This window comes from Phyllostomus hastatus, unplaced genomic scaffold (genome assembly GCF_019186645.2).
Source record: "Phyllostomus hastatus isolate PE091 unplaced genomic scaffold, TTU_PhHast_1.1 phas_scaffold_397, whole genome shotgun sequence".
NCBI lineage: Eukaryota > Metazoa > Chordata > Mammalia > Chiroptera > Phyllostomidae > Phyllostomus > Phyllostomus hastatus.
The window spans coordinates 5,119,099-5,131,229 of NW_025334029.1; the positions used below are offsets into that span (position 1 = coordinate 5,119,099).

The 12,131-nt window shown below is 37.7% G+C and overlaps 1 protein-coding gene across 6 annotated transcripts in view; it reads left to right on the forward strand.

Moving 5' to 3' along the window:
- Positions 1-8,797, forward strand: part of MTM1 (myotubularin 1) — a 154,586-nt gene extending 145,789 nt beyond the window's left edge. For 4 of the 6 annotated variants that reach the window (XM_045820475.1, XM_045820480.1, XM_045820477.1 and 1 more), the window contains 2 exons: positions 564-740; positions 7,086-8,797. In XM_045820475.1, the coding sequence (XP_045676431.1) occupies positions 564-740; positions 7,086-7,253 (345 nt within the window). In that variant the 3' untranslated portion in view covers positions 7,254-8,797. The remainder of the gene's footprint in view (positions 1-563; positions 741-7,085) is intronic. The other 2 variants (XM_045820479.1, XM_045820481.1) reach the window with 1 other exon arrangement.
- Positions 8,798-12,131: the final 3,334 nt, after the last annotated feature.

Here is a 12,131-nt window from a genome sequence, read left to right on the forward strand (position 1 = left end):
TTCTAGGTTATGGTCAAAATCAGTAAAAATATATTATAAAAACAATGAAAATGTGAATACCTGTATGATATGATGGACACCAGACTAAAAAGTGAAGATTCAGTGAAGGCAGTTACCCAGGTGTTTTCAAATATCTGGATGTTAGCATGATGTAGATTAAACAGCTGGGTGGTTGAGTTACATAATTTCAGATGCCTGTTGTCAAGTGGATACATATTAAGATTTCATTGTTCTAACAAATGCAAAAATGTTGGTGGGTTCTTATGATTATTTTTCTTTCTGTTGAATAAAAAGAGCATACTGACCATCTGTTCATAAATGTTTTACCTAGCCAGTAATAGTCTTCTTAGGTGGCTAGGTCATTATCTATGCAAATATTGGTAAGTGGCTGGGGAGCACTGAGGCGAGGAGCACTCACTGGCCCATGAGGCTTTTTGAGCTATTATGAGCATAATGCAAATGTGTGATTCAATTTGGTGCTCAACTGTATTGCCACAGGCTGTAAAATGTTTGTGTGGTTGTGTGTGTTTTTACTTAAGCTTTCCACTTTCTCTTCTCTATAGAAAGTTACAGAAAGAACAGTTTCTTTGTGGTCGCTGATAAACAGTAATAAAGACACATTCAGAAACCCTTTCTACACTAAAGAAATCAATCGAGTTTTATATCCAGTTGCCAGTATGCGTCACTTGGAACTTTGGGTGAATTACTACATTAGATGGAACCCCAGAATCAAACAACAGGTAAATGAACTGGCATTGTTAAAAACAGTAATGTTGATTGATTATTACTCCTGGACTTTGATAATGTTATTTGGTATTTTTTTAATATTATGAGGGGGAATGTATGAGACTAAAAAGTCACACTTGCTTTTAAACACAACTTTCATTAAAATTGTTATTAATTACTCAACCATCTATTTTGATTAGTGTTAAACTTATATTCTTTTGTCCATGGGAATAATATATTCTTTTTACTAAAATGTAAACTGATTTAATGCTCTAGAAAATGAGTTTTGATAGCCAAGGATTTTCTTTAATCACTAGAAGTTTTTGAACATTATAGGAAAGAAAGCATCTACTGTTTGGTTTAGGGGTATGTACTAGGTCAACTAGCATCAGAATGCTTTTTCCTGAGGGTTATCATTTAAAAATAGAAACAATGGTTTTTTAAGTGAAATATGCCACATTTTATTAAAGACACACTCATGCTTTCCATTTTCCCACCCCGACTCCATCAGAAATCAGAAGAAAAATATAGCCTGTTTATAAAGGCTCAGTAGTACCTCCAGTTAGTGATTTGTTCCAAGTGCTATAAATATTCAGTATTTGTGATTGCTCTTTGTAAATGTTTGTACATTTTCCAGGCATTTGGATGGTTGACTACCTGTTCTCACAGGCCAGTCTTGCATAAACACCAGCTTTAATCCTTCTAGAAATCATCAGGCAACAGCAGGGGCCTGGTGCTGCAGGCTGTCTCTTAGATTGTTTATTCCACTCAGGCAGCTGGCCGCATATGCCATTCTGTGCTCTCTCTTCTCAGTGGGGAAATGCCCAGTTCAAGCTGGCACTCTCATTTCAAGGTCTCCACTGCATGCATGAAAGGCTCTTGCAATTTAGTAATGGTTGAAATATGTAACCTTTTGTAAAGTGACAGATCCCAGGGCTGGAGAACATCCACTTGTTAGCTTGGGATTTGAGAAGCATGTTGAGGGCATTTATTTAGCAGTAGTTCTAGTGAGTGGAATATCAAGTAAAGAGAAAATAGGAATTTTCCTAAGGTTCTAACTGCTGTTACAGAGGATATATCCCTTTTCTAATTAAAAAAATATTATACAGATGAGCAGTGTTTATCCTATACATTAAATCCTTTCTGTATTTATTGAGGCTTTCTTTTAAGCCACTGGTAATTAGGAAGCATTGACAGTTTCTGTATAGATTATATAATCTCTCATCACCCATTTGTACTTAGAGAAGTTCTTAAAATTTAAGGAATTTAAAGCAATTCATTTCTGAATATATAAAGGTAATAATAATAATAATTGTGTGATGGGAAATTGGAATAGGCATCAGTAGAAAAACTTGCTATAATGTATCTATCCCCTTATTCTCAAAGAGTTTAGCAAAATTGAACTGGGCCAGACAGGACTGAGCATTCTTTGGTAGAGGTTTCTGTTTTCTTTAGACAGTAATTGGTCTATATTATGATCTGTGAAATTTATTCAAAAAAGAAAATAAGTTATTCTTTCAATAGAGATTTTCTGAACATGGAGGGTCCCACACATATCTTTATGTCCTTTGACACTTTGTATTTCCATCACCCAAATATTGAGTGTTCCCATGCATCAGGCACAGGGCAGGACACAGAAATTAAGAAGAGATGGTTTCACACACAAGGAGCTCCTAGGCTGGTGGGGGTACCCAGGAACATAAGCCAATGATTATAATGCTCGAGGAGAAATACAATAATAGAGGTATAAACTAAGTGCATTAGATTTCTTAATGACTTGTGTAGAATATTATTTCATATAGTAGTAGATTAAAGTTCAATCACATAGGAGTTTTTAAAATTATATAATATAAACCTAAAATAATATACTTCACCACTTGAAAGTTAAATTGTTATTCACTTGTGTGGCCCAGTTGGTATACAAATGATTCCTTGGTACCTAGAGCATTCACAACACTATGGTATGCTCTCAGTACTGAAAAACCCAAAAGCATATACAGCCCCTCCCTATAATGAGCTGTTAACCTACAAGAAGGGAGGGTTAGGGTGCTTTTAGAAGCAAAAGTCACCAACCCTTGCTACCACATAAAAACCCAGCAAAGTTGGTGGAAAAATTAATGCTTACATTTGATAAGATTTGGCAAGCTATCAATAAGCAAATTTGATACTTTGATTTAATATAAGGAAATTGCTCATATTGAAAGCAGAAGTATAAATTAGTCACATTATAAATCTACATGGTAAGCATCAGCTCTGGTAAGCCTCATAATGCGTGGGGAACCATTGCACCTCATGTAGCTGTCAACCAGGGTTGTACTGGGCAAGTTCACATTTTGCATAGTAGTAACTCAAGGATGAGAACAAGGACAGTCAGATATTAACAGGCTGAACTGTGTGCCGTGTAAGTCATTTCTGATATAGAAAAGTGAAAATGAATATGAATATAAACATTTGAACCCTAAAATACTTCCATACCTAGTTGATTGTCTATCTTCTATTCTGGGCTGAGCTGGCACACTCTTTACTTCATAATTCATTTCCCCAAGCAAAAAGTTGAGATGTAGTATTTGAAGTCACTTGACTTTAAGTTTCATTTTTCATTATTTTGTCTTTTGGTAGGCTATCACAAATAAACTCTTCTGTTTATATCTTCTAAATGGCTTTTGTTTGTCTGCAGCCATATTCTATATATTTTGTACCCATCACTAGACTGAATTATCATTTTATTTTTAGTAGTTTTTCCATCTGCTCTCTCAAGTATTCTAATTACATAGCCTTGTCATAAGCAAAAATGATTGTTTTACCTCTGATCTCTTTTTCTTCTCTAACTATACTTGCTGGTACAATAACAAGCTGATTCTAATAGTCATGAAACAGGGAGGTTTTAAAAAATAGTCAAGGTAATTTTGGAGATTATCAAGGAAGAGCTTGCCTGCTATATATTAAGAACTTATATAAAACAAAATAGCACCCAGAAACAGACCACATAGAAGTGGAGACTCGATACGGTAAGAAGGTAGCATCATAATGCATAGGGAAAAGATGAACTAGATGGTAAATGGTGCTGGCATAGCAAATTACACTTAATATGTCTAAATGGAACTCCTAATGTTCCCCCCAAACCTGCTTTTCCTTCCATCTTCTGCTTTCAGTTCTTGGCAACTCCATCCTAGTTGCTCTGGCCAGAGACCTTAGAGTCATCCTTGATGCCCTACTTTCTCACATTTCACATCCTGTTTGTCAGGAGAGCCTGCTAGGCCCAGCCTTGATAATCTGTATAGCCTCTAAGCATTCTTATCATTTCCTACCATGACCATGGGCCAGGCTACCTGTCCTCAGCTATTTGTTGCTAGACTCCCTGACTTCTACTCTTGCTTGCTTCTATTCTGTTCTCAATGCAGCAGCAAAAGTGGTCCTTGTAAAATATACACCAGATCCCACCACTGCTCTACTCAAATAGTCCAGGTAACTGCTCACCTCACCTGAGTCAAAGCTCACTTCCTTTTATGACCTCTGAGGCCTTATGTGACCACCACTACACCCCTTACCTCTCTGACCCTCTTGCCTCCTCACCAACTTTTTTTCACACACTGTGCTTCAGCCACACTGGACTTCTTGCTTGCCCTCAAACACTCAAATATCTGCCTGGGCTCCTTCCCTCTCCTCCCTTAAGCCTTTCCCCAGGAGTCACCTCCTCAGTGCAGCTCCCCAGACCACACTCTTTAGAGGGTAACTGGCACCACACTGGTCCCCATCCCTCTTAACCTGCTCTACTTTTTCCCGTGGTATTCACCTTCAAACATTCTTTGTAACTCACAGGATCATTATATTTGTTTGTCTGTCTCCCCCTGCTAGAAGATAAAAACCATAAAAACAGAAATTTGGGTATCCTTTGTTCAGTGATGGATCTTGACCACCTAGAACAATGTCTCGACCTCAATGGAATACATGAAGAGAAAAATGGGCAAAGAATATTAACAGGCAGCACACAGAACTTACTGGGCATCAGGCACTCAACAAAACATTTCTATTCTGATGCTATATGTGCATTTCCGAGAAATCTCACAGTCCAAAAACTCACAGAAAATAAAGAACAGGGCTTATAGGAATAATAAGATTAAGAGGAGACCTCTCCAAGTCTATGAACCTTTGTAAGCAGAGCACTAGTGAAAGCAACAATCCCAGTAGATGTGGGCACAGTTACATGACTGCTGAATGTGCATTTGACTTCCACTGATCACTCCTTGGCAACCTGTAGTGGGGTGACTAGTGGCCCCCAAAACACATGTCCACTTGGAACCTGTGAATGTGACCTTATTTGTACAAAGAATCTTTACAGATGTAATTAAGGATCTCAAGATGAGATCCTCATGGCTTCAGAGTGGGCCCTACATCCAATGGCAGGTATCCTTAGAAGGAACAGCAAAGGAAGGCTACACACACATATACGGGAGAAGACCATGTAAAAACAGGAGTGGTTGGAGTGATGCTGCCACAGCCAAAGAAGCCTAGAACCACCAGAAACTGGAAGAGGCAAGGAAGCATTGTCCCCTAGAGCCTCTAGAAGGAGTGCAGGCCTGCTGACACCCTCATTTCAGGCTTCTGCCCTGCAAAACTGTGAGAGAATAAGTTTTTTGTTTTCAGCCACCAAGTCTGTATTAATTTGTTACAGCAGCCAAAGGAAACAAGTACATAGTCTTAAACCCCAGGCCTCATGCTCCCTCCTCTGAGATGCTGGTCCTAGAAGGCATCTGCTCCTAATCCAGACCATTCCTTTTAGCATTAACAATCAGATCCAAGGTGTAGCCTTCTTCATCAGTGTATCATCTTCACAGCTTCCTTGCTGGTGTTCATAGCTTTGGCAGATAGCTTAAATCATTGGACAGCAGGACAGTTCTAGAAGCTACTAGCACTAGAGGAACACACTTCTGTAGACTTTGGCTTTTTTCTTAATGTCTTCATATATTGCTCAACCTTTCTAGAGCTTGCTCTTGATCACTTCAAGACATTAATGTGATAGTAAGGGGGTCTTCCAGGGACTCTCCTGTTGTGTACAGTGGCCTGGGTGGTAGTTGCATTAATGCCTCTATATGTAAACATTTGTTGAACATTTTAAGATTTGTGCACATTAATGTGTAATTTATCTCAGTACAAAAGTTTTAAAAATTAACATACTGGGAGCATCATATTCTGTTCCAGCATGAACTCTTTTTTTTTATCCTGCCATCAATGTATTATTTATCAGTTAGAGCATTTGGCATTGTAGCAAAGCAGACAATGTTGACTGACTTCACTCACAACTACCCTGTGAGGTCTGTGGCACTTTCATTCCCATTTGACAGAGGGGAAGTGGAGGAACTTAGAAGGTTAAGTCACACAGCTGGTAAGGGACAGAGCAAGATTCACACCAAGGCTGGTGGGTGTCAGTGCCGCTGCTCTCAGCTGTGTATGTATTACTATGAGCAATAACACATGAAAAGGTGTGGTAGAACAGGGCAATGTAATCGAAAACTACCATGTTACTGTCCTTAAATTGGCAAAAAAATACTCTTCTGTTCTCAACTCCTGGTGTGGACATGGAGCAACAATAACTGCCAGGCTCACTAGTGGGCACATAAGGTCATATCACTACCTCAAAGAGGAATTCGGCAGCATCTAGTGGAATTAGACCATGCCGTCCTCTCTAGCAGTCCTATCCCTGGTCAAATTCCTTCAATAGACATTTGCACATGCACGTGAGGAGATGTGTCCAAGGATAGCAAAGCATTGTATGTAGTAGTAGAGAGCACTGGAAATTGCCAGCTATTCATCAGTGTGAGAATGGATAGATAAACTGGTTCATTCATTCAATGGAACTCAAGGATCAAATTCAGAAACATACCGTTTGGTCAAAATGTCGATTGATAACTACAGAATATACCACCTTTGATTAAAAAAAAAATTCACAAAGTAGAAAATAATAGCTTATTTTGTTTCTGGATACATACTTACAGGAAAAGTGTCACAAATCTCCACAGGAAGGACAGCTACCCACTAGAAGAGTTGTTGCTCTGGGAGCAAAAGGGCAGTGGGCCTGGTGACAGGCAACACAGGAGACAAGAGCTGTGTCTGGGTTGAAAAACTTTTAAAAATGGTGATGTGTGTGGGAAGAAATGTATACGTAGTTATTTCTTGGTGGCATTTTATCATTCTTGGTAATTTTCTGTGTTTTTCAATTATGTAATGTTGCAGGAACCTATGTATGAATGTTAAACCTCACTTAGAGGCTTATGCAGAGAATAGGACATGTGTACTGAGCAGGTGAATTTTTGTAATGTGGTGGGCACAAAGTAGTAATTCAGACTTGTGCTTCTCCCCAGCAGCCAAATCCAGTGGAACAGCGTTACATGGAGCTCTTGGCATTGCGCGATGAATACATAAAGAGGCTGGAGGAGTTGCAGCTTACCAACTCTGCCAAGCTTTCTGATTCCTCGACTTCACCTTCAAGCCCTTCGCAAATGCTGCCCCACGTGCAAACTCACTTCTGAGAGGGAGCCTTGCCCAGCGCTGCGTTCAAGCTCTGAATAAAGGAAATTGTTGATTTTCCTTTGGGGTCTCTGTACAAAGTAGATTAAAATATTTGCCCCCATGTAGAACTTGAATTAACATAATCTTAAACTCTTGAATATGTGCCTTCTAGATTACATATTACAAGAAAACTATAGTGTCTACACGACAGTCAGATGGAAGGAGCCTAGATACAGATTTAGAAAATCCTGACATCTTTCAAAAGGAGTTTTTGAAAAATACAAAGTTTAAATTTAATTTGTCTCTTTAGAAATGCTATGTATACAGTGCATAATTTGTGAGCTTAATTGGAATAACATTATTTTAAACTAAAGGGGAAACAGGTTTGTGAAATGGATTTTCCTCAGGTTGCTTAAAAGCATTGCTTCAGATTATCTACAACTAACTCAAATGTGAAATGTGTGTTACTGCCAAAACCAAATTGAGCTCAGCTTCTAAGGCATTATCAAAAAAGAAAGTATTTCAATAATTGCCAAATTTTATACCATCCTAAGTGGTGACTTAAGGAGAAATAGCTGTGTAGATGAGTTTTTCATTATTTTGAAATTTTGGAATATGAAGTGTTTTCCTCTAATTTTCAAGAGAAGCATATTTTTATATTTAAAAGAAACTGATGGGTCCTACTTAAATATGATTTGATTTTTTAAACTTTGCCTGTTCTATTTTCTAATTTTTTCCCATGAGTTTCCCTAAAATTCTGACCCATTTTCAGGTTGTAGGAAACCCCCTATGAAACTCTGTGCAAGGATGTTGGATGTGATATGCTGCTGAAGTTAATGTTTTCACAAATGTTGCTCTCTTCAAACCAGCTTATCTGCCAAAGCTTAGGGTTGACTATCTTGGATGTTCGAGTTATTGCTGGAGCATCGTATTTTGAAATAAAAGTCACAGATGTACATTTGTTGAGTGTATCTTGAAAGTATTGTGCTTATTAATTTCAGTTAAAATGGTGTTGGGTGCCCCTCCTCCCAAGCGTGCATAAAAACTGGTTCTACACATTTTTACTTGAAGTACCCGGCAGTTTGCTTTTTCAGTTGTTTTTCCTTTAGTATTAAATGAAATTTAAAATGCAGTTCTATTTGATATCTGAACTAATTCATTTAGTAAGTATATTTGTAAAAGTTAGGGCTAGATTTAAAGCAATTAACATGTTTTACAATGATCTGTAAAGGACTATTTATAGCTAATATGGTTTTGTTTTCAATGAATTAGATTAAATATATCTTTGTAAGTTATTTTATGTCATAGTTTAATTGGTCTACCAAGTACGAGGTCTCAGAAACAGTAGTAGTATAATGTATAAATTTTGTATGTATAAGAAATTTTATTAGACCTTCTCTTGCCTTTTGTAAACACTGTAAATATTTCATAAATTAACAAAGTGTCACTCCATAAAAAGAGAAAAAAGCTAATACTAATAGTTTAAAGAATTCTGTGGAATTTCATGAAACATTTTTCATGGCAATAATGACTAAAAACCTGCTGTAATAAATACATTAACATAGCACTGTGTTTTCAGGGATGTAATTATATATATATATATATATATATATATATATATATATATGTCTTAAATATGCATGGTATCATCTTTTCCTGGCTTGACTTCACATGCTCTTGGTCTTACCAGCAACCTTGTAGGGCTCTCTCCCCAAATCCTAGCAATATGGGATATTTAAGTGCATTAATAATGCAGATTTTAAGAGTCACAACTCTTTATTAAAGTAAGGACAGCTTTTACAAAAGTACTGGGAGTGCATAGGCACAAGACTTCAGATTCTGGATGGAGAACAAAGTAGGTGATATTAAGGGAGAGTAAGACATTGGTTGAAATAAGGTATACTGGATGTTGCGTTAGGTAAGAATTTTTAAAATCCTCCAAACTGTGCTGCCAATTGGAAATTAAATTATTTATTTATATGCATCTGAAAAATGCTAAATAGTTATAGCAGAAAACTAAAATTAACCATTATTTTAAAATCTGAATAGGACTCTTAAATATATCTTTTAAAACTATGAGTATTTGAAATGCTTTGTGAGGTTCTATCTTTAGACATTGTTGTGTTTAATCCTCACTACAAACTCACAGGCTACACAGTATTCTATTATTGTATTTTTCAGCAGAGAAGGTCATTGATCCAGGGGTTCCCTGACATGCCCAAAATCCCGCAGAATTAAAACAAATATAAAGATCCAAAATGGCAGAAGAGTAAGTGGAAGCTATATTAACCTCCCAGGACCAATCAGGAATTACAGCTAAATGGTAGAGAAGTCATCCTGAATAACTAACTGAACACTAGCTGGAGAAAAGCTTTATGATCAAGGACAGACAGAAGAAAACCACTTCCCCACAATGAGACTGGTAGGGAGTGCAGAGGAGGCATGAGGGGGCTGGCTGGGATCTCACGGGCAGCAACTGAAGTTCTGGAGGAATATCTCAGTGGCCAGAGATTCCATCCTGAAAAGTGTGGAGTCTAAACACCAAGCTAGACTCGCCAGCCTACAACCCCACACCTGGAAAGGAATCCAAATAACATCCAGCTGTGAAAAAGCAGGGTTTCTGGCTGCCAGGAAGAGATGGCTGGAGACTCAGAGAAGCTCTTAAAGGGCCAACCCACACAATTTCATTTTCAGCCACTTACCCTGGGCTCAGGCAGAGAGAGGGCAGAGTGGACTAGAGATGCTTGAGGAAAGTCTGGAGTGGCCCTGGGGAGAGAACTGAAGAGAAGGCCACCAGGATCCCTGTGCTGAGTCATTCCCTATACTGCAGAAGCCATGTCTCAGGCAGCAAACTCCCAAGTGGCATCAGCCTGAGGGGAAGCAATACCCTGCCCACAGGAATTGTAACCCACATTGTGGTGCTTAGCCAGGCTGCTGATTGCAGCTTCAGGCTATATCACTGATGAGTTTAACAATTAAGGTGGAAAACATGAAGAAGCAGCCAAAATAGGAAGACAAAAGAACACACCAAATGAAAGAATAAGAAAATTCTCCAGATGAACTAGATGAAATTCAGGCAAGCAATTTAGCAGAGAGTTTAGAGTAATGATTATAAGAATACTCAACAGCATGAAAAAATACATAGAACACATAAAAAAGGACCAGTCAGAAATAAAGAATGCACATCTGAAATAAATAATACACTGGAAGGAATAAACTGTATTAGATGAAGCAGAGGATTGAATCATTGATTTGGGAGACAAGGTAGAAAAAAAAAAAACACCCAGGCAGAACAGCAAAACAAACAAACAAAAAATTTTAATGACGGTTTAAGAAACCTTTTGGACAACATAAAGCATAACAACATCCACATCATGGGAATATCAGAATGACAAGAGAGTGAGCAAGGGATAGAAAACCTACTTGAAGAAATAATGGCATAAAACTTCCCTAATCTGGTGAAGGAGAAAGACACACAAGTCCAGGAACTTCAGAGAGTCCCAAACAAGTTGGACCCAAACAGGCCTACACTGAGACACATCATAATTAAAATGACAAAGTGTAAAAACAAGGAGAAAATCCTAAAGGCCACAAGAGAAAACCTGATAATTATATACAAGAGGGTACCAATTAGACTGGCATCTGATTTCTCAACTGAAACATTTCAGACCAGAAGGGAGTGGCCTGAAATATTCAAGGTGATGAAAACCAAGAATCTACAACCAAGGCTACTTTACCCAGCAAGGCTATCATTTAAAATGGAAGGAGAAATAAGGAGCTTCCCAGACAAGAAAAGGCTAAAGGAGTTTGTTGACACCAAACAAGTACTACAACAAACGTAAAAGGGCTTGCTTTAAGAAGAAAGAAAAAGAAAAAAGGCAGAGGGAATAGTCTAACAATAAAATGTTACTAAATACGTAACTATCAATAATCACCTTAAATGTAAATGGCTTAATGTAAACTGCCCCAACCAAAAGACAGGGTATCTGAATGGATTTTTTAAAAAAGGACACATACATGTGCTGCCCTCAAGAGACTCGACTCAAATCAAAATATGCACACAGACTAAAAGTAAAGGGATGGAAAAGATATTTCATGCAAATGGAAAGGAGGGGACTAGTACTAGTACTTATATCCGACAAAATAGGCTTTAAAACCAAGGCTATAGTAAGGGACAGAGAGGGACACTATACCATGATAAAGGACAATCCAATAGGGATATAACCCTAGTAAACATTTATGCCCCCAACATAGGAGCACCTAAATATGTAAAGCAAACCTTGATGGACATAAAGGGAGAGTTTGGCAGAAATACAATCATAGTTGGGGATTTTAACACTGCATTGACTTCAATGAATAGATCTTCCAGGCAAAAAAAACAACAAGGAGAGAGCAGCCTTAAATGACACACTAGATCAAATGGATTTAATTGATATCTTCAGAGCATTTCACCCCAAAGCAACAGAATATATATATTTTTCAAGTGCATATGGAACATTTTCTAGGGCTGACCACATTTTAGGACACAAAACAAGTCTCAATAAATTTAAGAAGATTGAAATCATGTCAAGCATATCTGATCACAATGCTATGAAACTAGAAATCAATCACAAGAAGAACACCAAAAAGCACAAAGAAATGGATGCTAAATAACTATTAAACAATGAATGGGTCAACAACAAGACGAAGAAAGAAGTCAAAAGTTACCTTGAAACAAATGAAAACGAGGACACAACAATCCAAAATCTGTGGGACACTGGGAAAGCAGTTCTAAGAGAGAAGTTCATAGCATGACAGGACTATCTCATAAAACAAGAAAAAGCTAAAATAAAAAATCTAACTTCACACTTAAAGGAACTTGAAAGAGAACAACAAACAAAGCCCAAAGTGAGTAGAAG